Genomic DNA, 23,893 nt, shown 5'->3' on the forward strand with positions numbered 1-23,893 from the left:
TATACGATGTTACGGCGCGTGTGTTTGTGTAGTCTTAACCGTCATGAACAAAAGGCGACGGGTTACGGAGCGCGTTTGTGTCGCGGTGCAGCAGAGACGAGAGCTGGGACACCGGGGCGGCAGCCAGGTACTGTACTGATGTTGCAAGGTTGGTTTTCAGCCGTGAGACGCCAGGTGAAGGCAGAGAGCCTCCGTTCTCACTCGTAACAAGTCACGTAGTTAACGATCACAATTACTCCGGAGCTTTTTAATTAAGGTAAAAATGTAGCATAGCCACGGGAGAAATCCTGCTTAATTCCTCTTTAACAAGGGGGGCATCTACTTTTTCACACAGGGCCAGGTAGGCTACTGTAGGTTTGGAAAGCTTTTTCCCCTTTAAAGAATGAAATCATCATTTAAAAACTGCATTTTATAATTCCTTGGTTTATCTTTGTCTAATAAACATGCAAGAAAGTAAGAAATCAGGAAGAGAGGGAAATACGTTTTCACAGCATTGTCTTTTACTACATCTGATTTATTTCCCTTATTCACTCCATCTTTCTAACACGAGTCATGTAAGTTCAGATACTCAGAGAGAAGAGGGGGTGGAGGGATGGAAATGTGAAAAAAAAGAAGAAAGAAAGGGAAAGTCAAAGAGTGGATAAGGAAGTGTGACAGTTTGGAAAAGATGGAAAAGATGGCTGCCGCTGTGAGAGCTCATCGGTTTCTCATTAAAGAGCTGTTGACATGTCAGCATCCACCTACATTAAACCTGACAAATGGACGGGAATTTACTCTGCGAACTGCCTGAACCCTGGGAGGAATTTCTGGAAAGGGGGGGAAACACACACACACACACACACAAGAGGAAGATAGCTCAGCAATTTGTTCACACACACACACACACACGTCGTTGCAACATCTCAGGAATCTCCTCCTTAGAGATTTATGACCAAGGTTTGGAGATACACAAGTGCTCCGAAGGAATGAACACACACAGAAACACACACACATGTTGCATGCTGCAGCATAAACAAAAGTACACACACACACACACACACACACAGATACAGATACACACACACACTATTGTTCGTGCTGTTAGTCAGCCGGCCGTGACCAGACAGCTACACAACACACCCATACACACCACCCAGACATCCCCATGATGTCATGATGGTGCAGAGGTCTGAAGATGCTGCTGCTGCCATCATCATCTTCATCATCTTCATCATCTTCACCATCACCATCATCTTCACTATCTTCTTCTTGTGAATTAGAAATGTGATTAACTCTGAGTAAATAAACTATTTACCTCAATTAAGCTCAATTATTCTGACGAGCAGCCTAAACACAGACATTTTTCAGTGAAACAGCTCTTAGAAGAATGTGAAGTTCACACCAGCGCCACGCCCGCTGCTGTTCAACCCCCCCCAGCCCGGGGGACGGATGTAAATGAACAGTTGTTCCTCAACACACACACACACACACATACACATGCACAAACACACAGTTTAGTCCATCTGAAGCACTTTCCATAGTCAGACGAGGCAGGGCTGTTGGGGTATGTCAGATCAGAGCTCTGATTATTTGTGTTTGTTGAGCAGGAATGTGTCTCACAGCTGTGCCCGGGATAAAAATACATTAATTAACAAACAGCTGTGGTTTGAACATGCTGACCACGAACTGTACGTCGTTCCCTGTTTGAGTCCGGGCGACGACCAGAAGTTCTTCAGGGGAGGATTTTTTTTTTAAGACCCTAAAATGTTAAACTTCTTGTGTGGCACCTAAATTGCCCACTGCAGGTGTAACTTGTCCAAGGTTTATGTATTGTTATCTTTGTTGTGGCATGATAATGTTGTGAAAAAATGAAAAATGTAAAACTGTGATCATAAATAAAAACTTTTTAAGGAATCTAGGAGTCGACAGTCTCAATTTGAGCGTGGTGAAGCCGCACTCAGCCTGTCAATATTCGCTAATTAGCACGAAACGCTGAGTACAGCCGAGGTTGATGTGAATGTTTTATAGATGCTTGGTCATAAACCAAAGTGTTGGACTGATTCAAATGTGAAATATTTCATTTATCTAAACTCAACATGTGAAAACTTTGACTTGTTGCTGGAGGGAATCACTAAAATCAGCAGAGCGTGTCCTCCAAACTCCACATCAACCCATCCTATGGTTGTTGAGATATTTTGCTAAAAGCTTAAATGTAAAACCAGCGTGGATCAGTATAGTCTAAAGGACCATGAACGTCTCCCCAACAGCGATGTTTACGGTGGCCCTGAGGGCTCAACATACTGCAGCACAAACAGAACAGAACAGAAAACAGAAAAGAAAGAAAGAAAGAAAGAAAGAAAGAAAGAAAGAAAGAAAGAAAGAAACAGAAAACACATCCTGATAGACAAACTGGCTAAATTAATTCATTCAACACATGAGCTGCAAAATCTCACACAACACAACAGAAGTGTTTCCTGGGGACACAAAAGAGGGACGGACTGCTTTTGTTCCACACTTTAGAAGTTGTGCAGACGGCTAACTGTTGGTGTTGCTGCACATAAGACATAAGAGATAAGACTGTTTATTGATCCTACATGTGCGAAATTCACTTGCAACAGTAAAGACGTAAGGAATAAAATTATAAATACTGTATAGCTATATATAAAACAAAATATGCACAAAATATTATTTAAATAGGCTAGAGAAAAAACTATATATCTGATGATAAGGTGAGTTTGTTTGGTCTTTGGTGTTTGTTGTGTTGTGAGTTTCTGCAGCTTATATGTTGTTTTCTGGATTTGTAGCACACTGTGTTTGAACTAAAAACAAGTTTATGAACCACGTACAAGTGAGAGCATGAAAACTGCAAAATCCAAGGCCTGTAAACATTTAATTTATGACTCAATCTCTTCCATTGTCAAACCTTGAGATCTATCTGACAGGTGACACATTATAGCCTAAAAACCGCACACACACACACACACACACACACACACACACACACACACACACACACACACACACACACACACACACACACACACACACACACACACACACACACACACACACACACACACACACACACACACACACACACACACACACACACACACACACACACACACACACACACAGTGTTACGTCCTTAACACACCGAACTGGACCTGCAGCTATGGAAAAGATTGCAACACCGGTGAACATTAACCCCGTCACCTGGAGCGTGAAGCTGCTTTTAGGCACAAAGTGAGAGAGACACAGTGGTCTGAGAAGGACTTCACATGACACTAACTACACCGAGTCTCTTCTGTCAGGGCTGTTGTTGTTACCTGTAGTAGGCTACCATACACCTGACGCACGCTGCGATACACATCAACATATCTTTACCTTCAGCAGGTGGAGACAAGGACTGAATGAATGAATGAATGAATGTTGCTTTGATCAGAAACAGTGTTTGTAGCCTTTCTAATCTCATGCATCAGCTGTGTTTTCATTCCTCCACGTTCTGCAGGCAACTCTCTCTCTCTCTCCTTCTCTTTTACACCACATTTACTTCACGACACAACATGTTCCACATTTCTTCTTATTCTTTTTCTGTCGTTTCTCACTCTGCCTCCCACTCCTACACCAAATCGCACTCTCATTTCATATCACTCCTCTTCCTCCTCTCTCTCTCTCTCTCTCTCTCTCTCTCTAGGTCCAAGGACACACCTGCCTGTACTGTGCCGACATTATTATCAAAGCTGCATGGAAAGACTTGGTTAAAGGTTAATGAAAGGTATTGAGCGAGAGAGGACGGCCTCGCAGTCTCAACCAAGGACACACACACACAGTTTCTTTCCACTCCTTTACACCAGAGAACTCCTATTGTATTACAGGAGGATTAGGCTATTTGGCCCTATTTATTAAAGAAAATGTGGAATAAGAACATTTGAATCACTATGAAAATAAATGTTTGGCAATCGACTAAATGCTCAGAGAAAATCCATTTATTTCTTTGAAAATGCCGCAGTCAGTCAGGATTTGCGATTTGCACAAACAAAATGACCTTTTAGCTGATGTGGCTAATTAGCTGTGTCGCACCCATCCATGTTTATCTCCTAACTAACCCTCTGCAGATACAAGCATAATGGTCCTACACATTATTAACCTATGTTTATTTACAACTATTAAAGGAAAAACATAAAATAATTTAACCTGAAAAAAAAAAACTATTAAGCTGTGTCTCATTAGCAATTTGAGCTAACTAGCATGACGGTTGTCAAGCTAACTAACTCTGAGAGCTTTCCCCCTCTGTTTTTCCTTGTTAATGAATTAATTGATGATCAATACTGAGAATAACAGTATGAAAAAGCTCAGTAGAGACTTATTTCACAAAATCAATTTAATTAATTTAAAAAAAATCAATGGCTAGCACTACTAGCGTGCTCTCGGCTAGCGCTTAACCTTCACCAAACCTGTTGAAAATTAAAAATCTAGCAAGTTAATCTGGCTACATTCACAATGATAATGTGAATACCGACCATATCACATTTACAGTTTGTATGAGTCACCCACAGGTCACAATAGACTGTGGTTATGGGATTTAAATGAAGCCATCAGGCTCATCCTGCTCTGTTTATTATCAGTCCAGCTCTTTCTTTCCTTCTTTCTTTCCCATGGCTCTTCCAGATCACCAGACTCCAGCTTCTCATGATACAGACACGCCTCATTCTTTCCACCTCATTCCCGTCTTTTTTTCTTTTCTTTTCAATTTCAACACATCTAACCTGAATGAGAGATAAGAGCTCGGCTAAAAGTAGTAAAACTAGAGCTTATCTGAGCTGAAAATGGGTTTGGTAGGGGTGGTGATTATTTCTGTCTGAGTAAGAATGACCTTTAAAATGTTCCAGCATCCTGCATCCAGCCAACCAGCGAAAAAAAACAAACAAACCAACCAAGACAAGTACAAACTCAAACACGACGCCATGTGCAGCAGCCTTGTTACAGCAAAACCCTGAGATTTGCCTTCGGTCGGTGTCACATCACAAACACACGACAAACACGGAGTGAGGTGGGGTGTGTCGCTGCACGAGCAGTTGGAAAATCACAGGTGTGAGCACAGGGACAGGTGCTGCTGACATAATCACAGTGTGTGATGATGGGATAGACAGGATCCAGAGGGTTTGTGTTGGGGCTCGGGGGTGTGGACAGAGGAGGCATCGTAACACCAGGGCTCCAGTCTAACTTTTTTTTAACCAACTGAACTAACTTAACATTTTTGAAGTGCAAGCAGAAAATTTAGGGGCGCACATCGTAAATCAACTTTCAAATTTACTTTTCATTCATGACACTTGTACACATTGCAATTTACCAGGGATAGACCGGGCATGGTCGATAATATCGACCGATATTCGCCATTTTTACGATAATCTGCTGTTTTTTTTTACCAATAAATGTGTTTTAAAACGCACTCCTTTGGCTCTGATGCAGCCATTTCTCTGCCTAAACTCACCAACCAATCTTGGCTGCGTGACAATGTCCTGGCCACAGTCGCCACTGAACCAAGATTGTTGGAGTTCATGTTATTCTACACAAATGTAAGGTCTTTTGAGCACCAATTGAATTTACACAGTGTACAAAAACAAACAAACAGTATACTGTATTCAGACAAATCCCAGGTGTGTTACTCTAAATTTCGACACTATTTTGACATTTTTAACTGCAAATGAATATCGGCTCTAAATGCCGGTTATCAGTTTCCTAATAATTGGTATCGACCCTGAGAAATTTACTGGTTGCACATGCACAAGTAGATGAAAAATATTCTTGCAATGTCTAAAACTTTGGGGCAGTCTGGAGCCCTGAACAGTGAGAGGAGGAGGCTGGGTAGGTGCAAGGCATGATGGGATATTCTACCTTGCAGACCATAGGAATAAAGAGGAGCAGGGTTTCTCAGACCACCTACCTGCTCCATGTGTGGGAGGCAGGGCTGGAATACAATGACTCACATTAATAGGTATTCAAATAAACATCACAGTCTATTATTGTACATGGATTACTTTTATGGGGATAAGTGCTTGACTAACGTCTTTTTTTTTTTAAAAAAAGAAGAAAAAAAAGACAGGAGCGCTAATGAAAATATCCAAAAATGTTACAGTGGGATTAAACAAAGCTGGTTCAACAGAGATCTCTCTAAAACAGACCTAAAAACACCCACACATAGATCTTGTCTCCCTCTGCGCAGGGAGCAGATGAAGCAGGATTACCTGCAGCTATATCTCGTATTATCTGGTTAATCTGAGTGAAGGTGTGCAGGTGAGGGTGACACTGCAGAAGGGGGAACAGGATTAGGAAGCGGGCTAAGTCAGCACTGGTGCAGCCAGGTAAACATGAATGAGGCCCCACACCGGCGTGTCCTCGGCCGACACCGCCGCCGTCTTCCTGTCAGACCAGACTGTGGGAGAAGGAAACCCATGAACCGGGCCGACACATTCCTCCCAAATCTCAGACTTTCTTTTAATACACTGCCAAATAGTTATCGCCTAAAAAAACCACATCAATCGAATCAATCCAGGGATGCTAACGTTTTGAAAGTGTGTGTGTGTGTGTGTGTGTGTGTGTGTGTGTGTGTGTGTGTGTGTGTGTGTATGTTAAATCACAGTGGCTGCTTCCTCTCTGTTGCATGTTTGTGTTTCACTTCACTAACTTTAAAGCCTTTGTTTCAGATTTATGAGCTCCTTTAATCTGGTTTCATCAAGTCAACGGTACTTGAACTGAGAGGAATCTAAACCAAAGCCAAGAAAATGAAAAAACAACTACCAAGTTTCACATAAATAAACCTCATCTGATTATTCCCTATTTGCCCTTTTCTTGTTCATCTCTCCATCACATCACATCACGCTATCACTTTCTTTTTCTTTGTCACCAAATTAAAAAACTTTCCGGGGCTTTTGTCAGGAGTGTTTCTTTTTAAGCACTCTGAGGACTTCCCATCTCTCTCTCTCTCTCTCTCTCTCTCTCTCTCTCTCTCTGTGTGCAGTCACGCTGCATGTACAAAAATGGCAGTAAGGGCTGGCGTGGATTTTGACTCATTTCCAGGGTGGTTTCCAGTCCCACAGCAAGTCAAGGCTGCGACGCTGAGGAGAACCAGGCAGGACTCAAGTCACTCACATTCATTCCCAGCAGGGCGGGGCCCGGCTCTACCGCTGGGCCAGCTCTGGGATGTGGGAAAGAATCAGCATGGAAAAGCTAAAGCAGCTGCCCACAGCAGCTTCGGCAGGCTAAAACTAACCAGACACACTGTACACACACTCTCTGAGACTGTGAGTGGTCAGCATGCAGGTAACACAGAGTCTGACTCAGTGCCAGACACGTACCCTCATTACTTCCATCCTGCTACATCCTCTCTTTTTCCTAACAAAGTAAGTGTTATAACTCGTATAATTTCCAACACACTGGGCAGGATCCTGATGGAAAAATACCTCAGTTGCAAAGAGGTGCTGCAACAGCAAGAGAGTAACGCTCTTATTCACATTAATCCTGATTAATATACGCGTCAACTGCTGCTTCAAACCCCTTCAGATCTCAGGACTTCACCTATTAAAGACAGAAAAACTCCTCCAACTCCAACACCTTTTGCTGTTCATGCACATTTCCTTTCAGCAGTCCGTTGTCCTTCATTAGAGTTCAACTGATGCTTCAACTTCGTTCAGTGCTCACACCGAACTAAAACTTTCTGTCCACTTTACCACAGCGGATGTAAAAAAAGTCGACCACTGCAGATTTAAAGAACATCTTCATGTATTCAATCCATCACCTTCTGCTGCTCGTACACAATCGACTTCAACTGCTTCCACTCCCGACTCTATATCACACACACACACACACACACACACACTTCAGCTGACCTCATCTTTTAGTTTACACACTTGAACCAGCGCTCATTACTTTCAGGACGTCCGCTATCCCTGACACTCCCAGTGCAATTAATCAACTGACATTTCAACTCCCCAACTTTGACTGAATCAGGAACTCCTTTATTAGACTTAAAGTGACACTTTGCTCAAACTTAATTAACTTTAACTTCTTTGAGAATGAACCAACAGCAGCCAGTGTTTAAAGTTGAACCCTGCAGCTTTGATGCTGTATATCACTATTGAGGATCCATTGGAGATCAACCTGTTCATTTTCTGCCAGCAGCAGGTTGAGAAAGGTCGTCATGTTGTCACACATGCCTCTGTATTTCCCAAATCCACCTGGGAAATCCCTAGGTTATCCCAGTCCCCAATGAGCTTAAGGCCCAATCCCATTTCCCTTAACACTAGCAATCGGTTTTGAGAGGCTTCCAAAGGGAGATACCCCTTGAGGATGAAGTGTTAGAAGTAGAGACCTGTACCCTACGCAATGGGACACCACTTAGCGTAGCCGACGCCACAACCTGTGATGGGTTTCCATGGTTTTCATTCATGTTTGAAAAAAAGAAAGAAGAAAAACAACAGTTGGAAAAAGTATCGTGGGTGATTCAAGTCTGCCTCCGACCGCCCTCTGATTTAAGAGGTAGTTTTAAGGGTTGAAAAGCACTTCCCCTTGCTCTTAAAAGAATTGGGACACCCTACCCCTACACAAGAATGCACAAAACCAAGTGCAAAGGCCAAAAGTAAGTGGAATTGGGTAAAATGGGTCACAATCTCTGTTCTGGGTCGACCCTGGGGCCTCCTACCAGTTGGACCTCAGGAGGGATCCAGACTAGATGCCCGTAACCACATCGACCCTTTGCCGTTGAGGATCTTGACCGCTGCCCAAAGACAACAGCTGAGGGTAAGAGAGAAGATTGATTGAGTAGTCCCTCTTCGCCACAACAGTTCGGTACAACGGCTGGTTTACTGCATGATTTCCCTCGTGAACAGATGTGAGTTGAAATAAGATTCAGAGGATGCACACTGATTCAGAAAATGATGAGTGGGCCTTCACCATTAGACTCTGCTGATGAAACACAGGGGCTCTGATGGTGAAATGCGACCTCTCATCCTGTATCTGTTTCTCTGTGTCTCCTACCGTCTGTCTGGTCGAGCCCAGAAGAATCAATATGAAATCCCATCCTGCGTCTCCAACACGTTCCCATCACAGTGTCTGACTCAACTTCCCAGTCTGCATCAGCTGTAGTCATCTTCTAAACAACCTCCCAAACACACACACACACAACCGACATTACCACATAAGCCCATTTTAGCCCCTTTAGTTGAATTATCACATAAAACTGATCTACGATCTTTATCTCAGGCTCATTCTTCAGTTTTCCCAAACAAACTTCGTCTTACGGACACTAGTCTTTTGTTAAATATCCCTTATTATCTTGTTTGTGTCACATAGCATGAACACAGCTTGGGAAGGATTAAGTTTATTTAGCAAAACACTACATTGAATTACGTCAAATATATCTGTTCTTTCCAATGGTGCTTACAAGAAACGGTGACTTCTTTGGAGCAGCATCTAGGTAAATATTGATACCAGTATATAACTGTGTAAGTTGGTATTTTCTTAAAAGTATGCACTAGCAATAGTGTGATGTGGCCGTCAGTAACCCACGCTGGCTAACCTTTCCATGTCTTGAGAAATAGGTGCAAAGGCCATAAATGCACTTGGAGCTGGAAAGTGCTGTTGCATTAAGACCTTATCAGTCCTCGGCCTGGCTTAGTCTAGTTTGATATCTGTGCTTAATGTTATCAGAGCAACATGTCCAAAGCCCGAACCGTATCTTAATGCTTGGGTTCACACTGTAGTCACAGATGCCAGGTCTTAAACAAGGCATGGCCGGCTTAATGTATGACATAGAGCAGCTGTATAACCCATCAGTGAACCTATACAGGGAGTTGTGTAATTTATAGATACGTGGTATATATTACTGAACCTTTCCTCCCATCTGTGCCTGCTCCCTTTCCTTCGTCCATTAAAATGGTAATATATAAACACCTTAAAGGAACGGCTTGACATTTCAGGAAATACATTCATTTTTGGAAGGATACAGGATTTTGGCAGCAAACAGCTAGATTAGCAGCGTAGCTTGAAGACTGGAGTCTTCCAAATCTGTTGAAATCTCACAAAACAAACCTACCAGCATCTCTGAATCTCACATCATATCTAATATGTTAATGCTAAAAGGTAATTCCCGATATGTCCAAACTTTCCCAAAGACAAATACACTATTTCCATTGTATGGACTACAAACAAACCACTGTGTTCTGCTCATCAGCTAACGATAAAGCTATTAGCATCTGTACCAATGGTTGATGACGAACGGATGACGAAATTCCCGATGATTAAAAAGAGCAACAAGTACGCCCGAGCCCAAACCACCTGCATGACTTAGCTTGTGCATTGACAAGGTCACGATCCCTCACTGGCTTCCCACCCATGAACTCTGCCAGTGCTTTGCCCGTTTCTTTCACTTGCATGTGTTGTAAACTTCCTCCTGGATGACGACTGCATCTGTACCAGCTGAGCTATTCGTTGATGTCCTCTAGTTTGTTTATGACCGGTTCACATTAAAAAGGTTGTGAACGTGGAAACGAAACCCCCCTTCAGCTGAGCAGTTCCTTTAACACGGGTCAAGTACGTTAAGTGTGTGTGTGTGCGTATTCATGGCTTTCCTGTTGTGGAGGTGACAGCGGAGGTCTAACTGGCTGGCGGCCAGGCTGTCAGGTGTATCCTATGGGTTCCTCCCAGGATCCACCCGACATGTAACTGAGAAAACCTTCACCCTGTCAACGCCACCCAACTAAAGAGCTGTGGTTCCCATAATGAGGTCCAACCACAATCAGGGGACCATGGGAGTGGCTCTAGGGTTTCCAACATGTGCATACTCCTTAAACTATGGAGCTGTAAAGATAGGAATCTGCCATGAAGGAATCCACCAAATACCATTACAATAGGGGCAAAGTGAGACGGGTATTTGATCAGATAAAAAAAAAAAAGTTTAAACAGCAATAAATCAACTTTCCCTTCAAACTGTGAAGTTTTACAGTCTCTGAAAATGTCTGCAAATATAAGTCTTTGAGCTTGGTCAGTCTAAAACAGCTACAGTACATAGTTGCAGGGGTAAACAGAGCCAAAGGGGAAATGCCTCACCATGTAGAGACAGGCAGACATTTAGGGTAAAAGCTCATTCTAATCCCAAATTACCCAACACCACTCTGACCACGACTCTGTCACAGCCACGAACCAGAAATATCATCAACAAACACACACACACACACACACACACACACACACACAGGCCATCCAGATTAAAAAAGCCTGGGGCACAGCACTCAGGAATAAATCAGCTTTAAAGCATCTGCACCACATCGCTCCAATGGAAACTAAAGCAGCTAAATGAGTCTAACAACAGCTTCGGAAAGAAGTATTGACAGCAGGGGCATCGATGTGCGTTTTGTTGGATAACGGCAGCACAGCGCGCATGCACGATGTTCTCCCTCCACATTAGAGCAGTTAACGCAGCTGTCCAGAGCTTCAAAGCCAATCATCTCCAACAACAAGCCGTCATCTGAACGGGCGCTTAACTCAAAAACCTGCAGCGGATCGACAGGCAGCTGCAGACAGCCGGCGGCCGCTAGGAGGTCCTGCCCTCCAGGTGACCCTGAGGAGGCAACAGGTCAGCTGCTCTAAGCGGCTCTGACCCCTGAGGAGGAGGCTCCCCGCCTGAACTGGCTCGTCTCTCCCGGTTCTCTCTCTCTCTCTCCATGTGCATCTTCCTCATTGCACACTATGAGGCTAATTTGCCGTCCCTCCCCTCCTGCTGGGTGGGTAATCTTCTCCCTCCCTCGTTACCAGTGGGACACTTTCTCAGAGGAGAGAAGCTCACGACCGGTTGAAACAGAGGTGAAGAAACCAGGATTAGAAACCAGCCCAGTTTCCTGGGTGTAAACTCTGGGATCGACTGGAAACCTGTCCAGGATGTACCCAACCCTTCGCCCTAACCCCAACCACCATCAAAGTATAGGTGGATCAGTTACATAATCATCTTAACATGCTTTTTTTTTTTTACATTAAAGGGGAACTATGCAAGTCTAGTCTCTTCTCCTCTGTGTTGCTAACCCTCCACCCCGCCATGTGCATTTGTTTTCAACGAGAAATCAATCAATAGAGTGGTACATAACGTTATATATCATATATGATCTTACAAGGTTGGTTTTCAGCCAAGAGACGCAGAGAGCCTCCATTCTCCCTGGAACAAGTTACAAGTCATTTATTTAACCAGCACTAGGACTCTGAAGCTGGTTAATTAAGGTACAAATGGAGCAGAGTTAAGATACAAATCCTGCATAATTCCTCTTTAAATGTGTGTTTTTTGGCCTTTACAGGTTTCACTATACTGTAGGCGACACCAGGTGTTTCCTTTGCCTTTGCGTCATGTGCAAAACCACACACATTCACCAACAGGTGGACAGGCTGTGTTGACAAAGCCACAGAGCCAGACAGCTGAGGTCCAGTCCAGATACTGGGGGAAGCTGTAATAATAATCAATGGGACGTAGTCGGTTCAGTTGTAGAAAATATTCAGTTTACCTGCAAACTAGTGCTGGTAGTAGGAAAAACAGCCACCATGTTTACGGTTGACACGCCTTTCATGGATTTTATTATTATTATCATTAAGAATAATTCATATGATGATGATGATGATGGCTGTTGTTGCACATGTAAACAACAAACTCCCTCCCTCCCTGAGCTGCTGACAAGACACAATCAGCTCTGTATCAGTAGTAGTGAGTCTCAGGTGCGGCAGGCAGTGAGATTAGCCGGCTAGTGAACTGTCTTAATCTGCCTCTATCTGGCCCTCCATAAAAAGACTTGGAGGAGGAACATGGTACAGTGCGTGGCCACAAAAAACACTTTACAGCAGTGTTTTCAATGGGCTACAGGTCCACGGTGACTGACACGTACAGAGGCGTTCAAACCAAACTCCATTCAAAAATATACGCATAGTTTTATTTCGTTTTAATCACTTAATGCTGTATGGTATGAAATAAAAATGGGTTTATATGTGACAATTAGGTTTATTTCTTGAAATCGGCAGTATGTAATTGGTGCATAAACGTATTTAAATGTAGGTTTTAACTTCTGAATCGAGCTAGACTCGCACCGGACTTTTACTTTGAAGGAGTTGGACACGAGTGTAAACTCTTAAAATATTGTCAAAATTGAACGTAAAAACTCACTGTTGAAGATGCCGAATTTTTCACTGGTTCTTATTGGTTTGTTAAAGGGTGAACCCGTGTGTTTCACCGCGTAAATAAGTCCCCAACTGGCCGTTTAATGTTAAATCGCGTTATTTTTTAAGTGAAGTTTGGCCCAGCGCTCTCGCCATACGAGCCCACTCACTGAAACACGCTGCTTGCAATGTCACACAAATTACACAGCAGAAACTTGTGTGTAACCGACTCTAACACACAACCAACAACAACATAACCAGCAATAAACATGTTATTACGAGTAAATGAAAAGTTAACAAGCTTAAAAAAAAGAAAAGGAGAGAAAGAAAGCGCGGTAACCAGCCAGGTGTGTTAAAACAAAACACACACACAAAAAAGACCGTTGTGAACGTACCTTAAAAAACAGCCGAGGTGATAAAACACAGCGGTAGTTTGTTTCCTCGTGTCGCCCGGTTCAGTCTCCCGTGAGTGTGTGTGTTGACTGTCTCGGCTTGTGAGTGTGTGACTCAGTGTGTGTGTGTCTGTTTCTGCCGCTGCTGCCTCCTCCTCTGACAGTGGGTGAAGTCCTGCGGGGTTTCTCTCCTCCTGTGACCCTCCCACTCCCACCGCTCCCAGTCAGTCACTCAGTCAGACCAGCACCAGCAGCAGCAGCACCAGCTCCCACTACAGAGCGAGTCAGTCAGTCACAGCTGCTGCAGCCTCAGCACTCACACACACAGACACACACACACAGACACACACACACACACACATTGAGGGAGGACCCCCACCTCCTCTACTGGCTGCAGACACGGTGCCACACACACTTAGTCATAATATAATAATGATGATGATGATGAAGATGATGATGGGTGGTAATTTCTCTGTTAATGTTATAATGTAAAAAATAAAATAATATAAAAACATAGGCTACATATACACACGCCCAGAAGCACCCACTCTCTCTCTCTCTCTCTCTCTCTCGGTGTGGGTGGGGGAGTGAGTGGTGGTGGTGGTGGTGGTGGTGTGGTAATTTCCACCTTCCTTTTCTGTCAGTGCAGCAGACAGAGCCGTGTGTGTGTGTGTGTGTGTGTTACCAGGAAGTTCAGCTGAAGAACCCATCCCACATCTCTCTCTCTCTCTCCTGCATGAGTGAGTGAGTGAGTGAGTGACACTGTTTGTTTTAGCCCGCGAGCCACCATGTCGTCATTGTTTTCTCTGCAAACAGGTTACCAAGGCAACTTTGTTTTTATTGTCTTATTGTCTGATGCACATGAGGAGATTTGGGTTTGCAGAGTCATTATTATTATTATTAATAATAATATCATCATAATTATATGTTGCACAATTAGGAGAGGAAAAAGCAAAATTGTATTGAAAAATCTACAAAATGAATATTGCACATGTGCACGAGAAACACCTGAATAAACTCAGTAACACACTGCATCCAAAAAATAACAACTTTGTTTTTATCTTGTTGGCTGGTGCACTAAAGAGATTTGAGTTTGCAGAGGTTTCAAACCCCATTATTAACAATAATAATATTATTATTAATATAAGTTGCAAGATTGGAAGAGGAAAAAGCAAAATTGCATTGAAAAACCTACAGATTTATATTTTAAAATGAATGTACAAACTGTACATTCAGACTGTGCAGGAGTTTAACACCTGAATAAAACCACTAAACCCCAGAGAAAAGATCGGCATCCAAAAAAAGAACTTTATTTAGGCTATTGTCTAATGCACATGAAGAGATTTGGGTTTGCAGATGTTTCTAAGCCCCATTAAGTTGCACGATTGTGGGGAGTAAAAAGGAAACTTGCATTGAAAAATATCTGTATTTATATTTAAAAACGAATCTACAAAGTGTAAAATCAGACTATACAGGAGTTTATCACCTGAATAAAACCAGAAAAGATCGGCATCCAAAAAAAAAAACATCTTAAAAACGGCTTCATCTCACAAACAGCGCACCGTGCGCAAACAAACAACAGCCTTAAACTAAAGGGCACATCTGCACTTATTTTAATCTCTTCTACAAAAAAGGAGACGTAGCTCAGCTGCCAATTACAACATAATTGCAGCATAAAGTCGCAGCGTTGCGTCAAACAGCTTCATCAAACCATCGGTGTCTGTTTCAAAGAGCTCTCGTTCCCTCTACCGTCAGCAGCGGCGCCACTGCAGCCAAACACCGAGACCCAGCTCAGCACAGAGAGGCCACACAGGAGGAGGTGAGGCAACTGAAGGCAACTGGTATTATAACTGAGTTAACACTTTGATATTCTTTAAAAAGAAAAAAGAAAAAGAAGAAGAAGAAAAAGAAGAAGAAAAGTAAATCATAAAGTGGGTTTTTGGTAAGATAAGCTGCAGGAAACAGTAACAAACATGCAGTTTCTGGTGAAATGCATGGAAATGTTTCAAAGTTTAACTCAAAGAACTAAAGACAGAAACAACTTGACAACAAACCGTCTGTAAACTCACACTTTATCACAGTTACATAACTCCTGTGTGTGTGTGTGTGTGTGTGTGTGTGTGTGTGTGTGTGTCCTGTTGTGTGTGAAGGTGACCTCGGCCAGCTGGTCAGGTCAGCTGACTGCCAGTGTGTAGTGTGTGTGTGTGTGTGTGTGTGTGTGTGTGTGCACTGCCAGATTGAGGGGGGGGGGGGTGATCGATTCAACGACCCACGACCAATGAAATTCAAACACACACACTGACACACACACACCGACTGACCCAACTTGTATCCTGTTGACAAGGCAACCTTAGACAGACAGAATGTACTGGACAGAGAGGCCGTCTGCAAATGTACATAGCCTACTGAATACATGACATACTGTCTGCACATATGTAAAAAAAAAATAGGTTAAACCTTTTAGAAACTGGAACAGTTCCATATTTTAATAAATATGTATAGACAAATATGCGTATTTATAATAAATTAATAATAAATTTATTATTATTATGTTTATGTAGGTCTGTGTTTGCTTATATTGTTAAATATACTGTATATATAAGTATGTAAATGTGTTTAGACCAGTTTCCTAGAAAGTAAATATAAAATCAAAATCATTGTGGAAATTAAAAAAACATAGATAATGTATGTTTTTTTTTTAATGTATGCTGTTTTGATAAACTCGCACACATAAGCTACATTAAACAAATATTAAATTTGATATACTGTCAGTGTTAACATATGGTCTCTAAATCTCATAATATAATACAGTTATTTTCAATGTATTCATTGGACACTTATATTTTGTATAATACATGTTATATCTTCATGTATCCACAGGGTGTTTATATGTCATGACAATAATATAGGAGACATACACGGCAACATCAGTGCCGTAATGTATATGTCATATTTCTTTATGAAGACCCGTCATGACCTCACTTCCTGGTTTCCAGACTGCTGTAACTTTAACCACACAGATTTGAACGTAATGACAAATCAATATGCTTTATAATAAATCTTTGGGCAATTCCACATCCACAACATGAAGTTTTACAAGTCCCTAAACTACGGTATACTTTAATATCTTCACATAAGAATTTCACTTTTATATGGCCACTTTGGAATTGATGTCAAACAAGAAAAGTGAGCGCACACTGCTACACTTTAAAGAGTCTTTTCATTTTATTTTATTTATATTGCAAATTACATATATTATTATTTATTTATTGTCTCACTCAACTTAACAACACAGACTTATTATAATAATACTGTCATTTATTTTTAAGTGTTGTGTAGCTTTCCTGCTTTAACTTCACCTGAATTCAACATCTATTTGCATCGCATAAGCAAAAAGAGCCACTTGAATGCCCAAATTTAAACCACACACACACACACACACACACACACACACACACACACACAGAGGGTGATTTGACCTTGCAGGAATGTGGGACGAGGCCGGGTAGAAAAGAAAAAAAAAATGCAGCCTTGTACAGGAATGTCTTTGTCGCTTCCTCCCGTCCAGGCTACAGTACATTCCTCACCTCCCCGATCATCAGCATTAACCTCACCACCTCCTCCTCCTCTACATTCCTGCTGCCGTTCATCCTCTAATCACTCACTAGGATGAAACGTTACAGTAAAAAGCCTCCACTCCCTTCATTCCTCACATATACAGAGAGTTTACACACACACACACACACACACACACACACACACACACACACACACACACACACACACACACACACACACACACACACACACTCGCACACAGATATCAGGCATCAGCTGCTGGAAACTTTACAACAACACGTGTTAAAGTGTTTTACTGCACTGGATTCCTGGTGTTGGTGCACAGGGTTGATTGATTTTGGCCACTGGGGGGCAGCGGAAACAAACCGTGAACTTACTGTAACTTGACTTAAAGGGATAGTTCAACATTTTGGCAAATTGGCCCATTGCCATAATCCCTATAGTCATAAGAGTAGATTCGATTGTTAGCTTTAATTGTCGGTGCAAGCTATTTTTAGAGCAGCGGAGCAGAGCCGTGAGCTGCTCAGTGCTACGCTACGGTGGATTTCTTGGGTTTCTCTCATCAAACTCATTAAATACACAATCCAACAACTCCAAAGCAGAAAACAGCTGGTTACTGCTGGATGAGAGTCAAATCAAACATTAAAGTGAGTTCAAAGACTTAAGTTAACTCCAAAATGAAGCTATAAATCTGTGTGGGTTTAGTAATAAGAGACATTTCCTGTCCTCAATTGACATAGAAATATTCATCGCAGCAGCTTTACATTCTGAATCAATGCTTTTTCTATCATAAAATAGTCCAACAACATTTTACCTGCACTGATGTTTGTATTTTTAATTGATGTTAACTAACTAAGAAAAGGCTCCTATCTGCACTTTGTAGATATGGAACAACTTGCAGAATAATATATACTTTTATTCTCACTTTACCTCCAGATGTTCCTGTTTCAATGATCCGTTCACACTTGTTTTGATATTTATCATAATTGTAGATAAAAGTTTTTATTTATTCTTAACGTTTTTGTGGCTTATTCTAAATTTTGATTTTATTGTGTTTTTGTTTCCACTTACTTACACTTTTATATAAGTTTAACATTATTGTTTCTTGTGTCTCTACCGGCCTACTCTGTAAATACACTCTGTATAGCTGTAGAGTTAACAGTACAGAGTTTGAATGAATGAATGAATATTGAATGTCAAAGGAAAATCCACAGAGACAGCTCTTCTTTTTTTTGTATAATAATCAACTAAAACATCTTATTATAATTCTGTGAGTGCAGCTCGGAGCCAAATGAGATTTAAACTTTTCATTTTCACCTCTTCAAGAATGTAAACGTGTCTCACCTACACTGAGCTGCATTAAAATACATTGAACCTGCTGACCCCAGATCTGCCCTCGGTGTGTGTCTGTGTGTGTGTGTCTGTGTGTGTGTGTGAACTGACCTTACAGCCGTGACAGTAGTTTTCTCCATTTTTCCCCGGGGACAGGATGATCTCCCCCGTTGGGATGAGTTGGATCGTCAGTTCCATCATCGTTCCTGTTTTCTCCTCTTTGTTTTTTTTTAATCACGTCCGAATTTTGTGTCTTTTTGTTTTTCTTGTTTGCTTTCCCTTCACTTCGTCTGGAGGTTTAAATATCACAGCTCTCTCTTCTCTGGTCTGTTGGTAAATCCTGGAAAATGCCTATAAAAAGAAACCATCCCACGAGATTCCTGGAAAACAAGAAGACGTTGAGTTTTAGTATCATTTCATAAACAAACATGTAAATTACAAACCTTAACTCTCAGTTTGGATTCTCTTACTGCACAAAAAATTAAATCCACGTCCTGATTAAAAGGGTTAAAACGTGTGGATGTGTGGTTGGAGCTGTTACCTGCTGCAGAGCGGAGAGAGGCAGTGAGGCCAGCTTCCCCTTGGCTCGGGCCAGAGGATGTAGCCTCTCTGGTGGAGGGATCATGGGGAGGATATGAAGCTCTGACTGGAGATGGATGTCACATGCAGAGGATATGTGTCTTTTGTCTTCGTGGAGAGTGCGTTTACGCATGAAAGGAGGAGAGCGTAGGGAGTGGTGGACAGGACGGAGTCATGACTGACAGCCATTATACAACACTGAGGCTCATATGCATTCATTTCTTTTACATGCAGAATACAAGTAAAATGTTTCATTATTCTGTGTCAGTGTTTCCTTCTGGCCCATGTGACATTCAATGTGTACTGTATGTGTGCTAACTAAACTAAAAGTACACTAAACCAAACTAAACCAAACCAGATTTAACTTGACCTAACTTGACTTGACTTGACTAACTAAACCAGACCTAACCAACTTAACTTGACTTGACTTGACTTGACTAAACTAAACTAAACTAAACTAAACCAGACCTAACCAACTTAACTTGACTTGACTTGACTTGACTAAACTAAACTAAACTAAACTAAACTAAACCAGACCTAACCAACTTAACTTGACTAGACTTGACTTGACTTGACTAAACTAAACTAAACTAAACTAAACCAGACCTAACCAATTTAACTTAACTTAACCAAACTAAACTCTGTTACAATATTTTCTTGTACTCAAACTCCATTAAACCAAATCTACAGTATATTTATTTCTGTAACTATCAAGTCAAACACGAATTCTGGGAAAGGTAAAAACTAATATAAGACATTTAATGAAAATATTATATAAATAAGAAAAAAAATTAACTGTAGAGGAGATGAATAAAAAATTGAATGAATAAATATAAATAGATGAGGAAACTGAACACACTCTTAAATCATAACTTGATAATTTACCAGCAATTAAAGAAGAAGCTTTAATGTAATGTAATATAATAATAATAGTGCCAGTTTTCAGTTAAACTCACACATCCTTCAACTAGCTGACACAGTTTCCCTGTCACAGCTCACAGGTGTTCAGATATTTCACAACCGTTTCCATGGAGCTAACCCCCTGTGAGACCGGCTCGGCTCCTGTTAGATCACTGATGGCTGTTGTTCACACGTTTTTAAAATGTTTTAACACTGAACGCACACACACACACACACACACACACACACACACACACACACACACACACACACACACACACACACACACACACACACACACACACAAACACACACAGACAGACAGGGTTGGCCTGAACCGAGTTTCCTCCTGGAACCAGCATCCTGCCCGAGACATTCCCAGTACCCACCCAGTAGATTTAGTGTGTGTGTGTGTGTGTGTGTGTGTGTGTGTGTGTGTGTGTGTGTGTGTGTATGTGTGTGTGTGACACTACGAGCATGTTTGTGTGCATGAGGGAACCTGCTTGTGCCTCCCTGAGGATACACAAGCAGGAGACACGCGTACGCACCGCAGCACGCTTTCTAAAAACAAATACGGGCCTTGTGCTCTTGTAGCGGTGAACTTCCTCCGACAACCCAGGGCCTTCACACTTCACACACTTCACACACTTCACACACACACACGGCAGAGTGATGGACAGGTGAGGCGGTGAAATGTGACACGGCAGCAGCAGCAGCATGTCAGAGTTTGTGACAGAAAAGCACAAACAGCCTCAGTTTGACAGATGAACATGTGTCATGTGTTTAAAACCTTGGAGCTGCGGCCTCCATCTCCTGCAGGTTCATCAGCTCCATCTGCAGAAAAGCAGTAAAAAGCAGTTTTTATCTGTTCAGGCTGCGAAACAGAGTTCAGTTACATTAAACCCAATGTTGGATCATAGCATCTTCTTAGGTTAATGACCAAATTATGGTTTAACAATGTGAAGCCTACAGTTTCCCTGTGTCTATCTGTATTTATAGGCTTATCTGGCTTATACAGAGGCATACTGGCTGAATATAAATGTATATAGGTCTGTTTATGGGTGTATGCATGTCTCGAATAGATTTGTACATATACACAGTATATTTACTATATATTTTGATATATTTATATGTTATATTGACAATAATTATGAGATTATATATGATAAAAAGGACAAGATCATATACGTTTTTTCGAGCATGTTAAGACTGTTGATGAATGTTTTATTTGTTTTCTATTTTACTATTTATTTTGTTTTTTAATTTTGTTTTTTGATTTTGGTTGTTGTTTGCTCTGTCTTTTGTTCAGTCTCTTTGTACATGTTCTGCAAATAATAACAATAAAGGCTAAAATAAATCTGTATAACTATATTTACTTATTCAAGCATGTATTTATCTCCTCAATAGTTTTTTTTCTCCTTAAGTTTATTTAGTTTGGTTTGGTTCAGCTTACCGGTAGTTTAGTTTAGTTGAGCTCTTGTTTTGGCTGATGTTGCCAGATGTGGTTACTGTGAGATCTGAGATGCAGCTGCAGCTGGATTATTATTTGATCACATCTGTAGAGGACAGATGTAGCTGAGCTATGCATGGTTTTTATTTGTATTTTGATATTAAACTCTGTATTTTGTGTGAACATCCTGTCTCATCTAGGTGAACGTTAGATGAGCTGCAAATTTTTTTTTCAAAAAAGGAAAAAACAAAAAACAGACACATGCCTCAAACTTATTCTACAAAGGAATGTGCGTTTGTGGCACAGGGTGTGTGTGTGTGTGTGTGTGTGTGTGTGTGAGAGAGCGAGCGAGAGAGAGAGTGAGCGAGGAAGTGACAGTGACACACATCCTTTGACCTCTGACCCCAGCTGGAGTCTCTCCTGACAGCCGGGCATCAACAGGAAACCTGTGGCCTTGACACACACACACACACACACACACACACACACACACACACACACACACACACACACTTCAGAGCCGTGGCAGCTCTGCCCACTTCTATTTTAAAACAAACACATAATTTGGATCCGATCGGCTTCCAAGAAAAATTCACTATTCTTTTTTTTTTTCTACAAAATGAAAGTGAAATGAATTCGACTCAGAGACGTTAACACTGATCGTTTAGAGTGAAGAGTTTAGACATTAAACAACAACAACAGTGAGTGAATATATAAACTGTTCTTTTCTTTAGCGTCATATTCATGTCACAGTTCCAGACATTCAACTTTAGCAAACTAGTTTTATCCTATATGATTTATAAACAAACATATTATTGTTTTATTGTTTGTTTCATTGTTTTACTATTTTAATTGTTTTTATTGTAAAGTGACCTTGAGAGTCTTGTTGTTATTATTAAGAAACAATCAAAACAGCCTGAGGCCAAACAAATCTCAGTGGGGATGAGTTTGGCTGCTGGGAAGAGGACGTAGTTCTGCCTGTAAATCCATGTGTCACAAGACGGTTGTAAAATCATCATTTGTTTTCCTGCCCAATACGTTTGCCATCATCATCATCAACATCATCATCTGTTCAGACTGTGGAAAACTACAATTAATTTCATGTCCCATCACTTCCTGTGGGGAAACACTGCCTGTTTGAGTTTCACGGTCTTGGACGACAGGTCAAAGGTCACGTTGTCCGATGCCGACGGTCCGGGCCGTTGTTGTTGGTGAGTCGCTCTGGGTCCCCTGTGTTTTATTGTTGTTTACTGGTTTCAACGATGACAGTGAGAGACAGCAACATACAACTCACCTGTTATTCTGATCACTGTAAAACTTCAGTATGTCTCATTAAAATGTTTGGTCGTCTATTGTCTTGTTGTTTCTAACATCGGACCAGGCCTGTGAACACGTAGAGGAGCCGTAGAGCAGGGTGAGCGTCCTGCATTGACTGAAGAAGTGTATTTTTATATTTCAATACAGGATGATCCACTATAATTATCAGTTTATTCATCATTTGAAGTCATATTTTAGGCCCAATCTGTGTACTATTATGTCTGTGTAATAACAAACACATGCGTGAGTACCCTCACTCTTGTGAGGTTTTAACCCGCAGGTTCAGGAGACCGGAGGTACCTACACATTTTATATTTCCAAATTCCATACTTTTTCCAGACTTCTTGGTAATAATATAATATAATAATTTGTGATATTTGAGTAAATAGATGTGCAAAATATAAAAAAAATCATGCAATTAATCATTTGTTTTCATTATTCTGAATGTGTATAATCTTATATCACCAAATAATTTCCAGGAGTTTTATTAGTCATGGTTAGATGGAGAATAATTTAGTCATTGAAAGATTTGGCTCCTGGGTTGTTTTTTTGTGGCCCCCTTATACTGTCACCTCTCTCCCCTCTGCTACGGCCCTGCTGATGGTGAATGGCTGAGTGTGTGTGTGTGTGTGTGTGTGTCTGTGTGTGTGTGTTTCCTCCAAAAGTCTGAGGATGAGTCATGATGAGATGACAGAGGCAGACTCTGGAAACACACACACATTGAATTTTCAAGGAAATAATCTGAAATAATTTGACTCACGCTACCAGTGGGTGTTTGAATCAGCCTGCAGCAGCGAGGTGTAACGGCTACAGTGAGCGTTTGAAATGGTTAAACTGTACAGTCACAAAATAGTTCACTCATCCACTCTCCAAGACTTATTTTCAATTCAGACTCTGATTCTGATTTCAGTCTTTATTCAGTCAGTCATCCCGAGAGAGATATATAATACACATCTCGTCAAACTTGACAGGTCTATTGTTCTATTGTTTCGCAGCAGCCAATGAGAGCTCGTTATTTTTCCGGAAGTCCCGCCCCTGACTGTCCAATGAGAGCTCGTTATTTTTCCGGAAGTCCCGCCCCTGACTGTCCAATGAGAGCTCGTTATTTTTCCGGAAGTCCCGCCCCTGACTGTCCAATGAGAGCTCGTTATTTTTCCGGAAGTCCCTCCCTCGTATG

General features: G+C 41.4%; 1 protein-coding gene across 3 annotated transcripts in view; it reads right to left on the reverse strand.

The window, feature by feature from the left end:
* The window catches only part of LOC146975791 (unconventional myosin-Ic-like), an 85,187-nt gene extending 65,998 nt beyond the window's left edge, over window positions 1-19,189 (reverse strand). The window contains exons 1-2 of one of the 3 annotated variants that reach the window (XM_085795021.1): window positions 19,012-19,189; window positions 18,582-18,850 (exon numbers count right to left, since the gene is read on the reverse strand). In XM_085795021.1, coding sequence (XP_085651147.1) covers window positions 18,582-18,671 — 90 coding nt within the window. In that variant the 5' untranslated portion in view covers window positions 18,672-18,850; window positions 19,012-19,189. Of the gene's footprint in view, window positions 1-5,926; window positions 5,951-13,562; window positions 14,210-18,581; window positions 18,851-19,011 lie in introns of those variants that run through there. The other 2 variants (XM_085795023.1, XM_085795025.1) reach the window with 2 other exon arrangements.
* Between the last annotated feature and the right edge of the window lie 4,704 nt (window positions 19,190-23,893).

The sequence above is a fragment of the Trachurus japonicus genome, chromosome 13 (genome assembly GCF_045865225.1).
Source record: "Trachurus japonicus isolate A0001 chromosome 13, Traja_1.0".
Taxonomy (NCBI): Eukaryota; Metazoa; Chordata; class Actinopteri; order Carangiformes; family Carangidae; genus Trachurus; species Trachurus japonicus.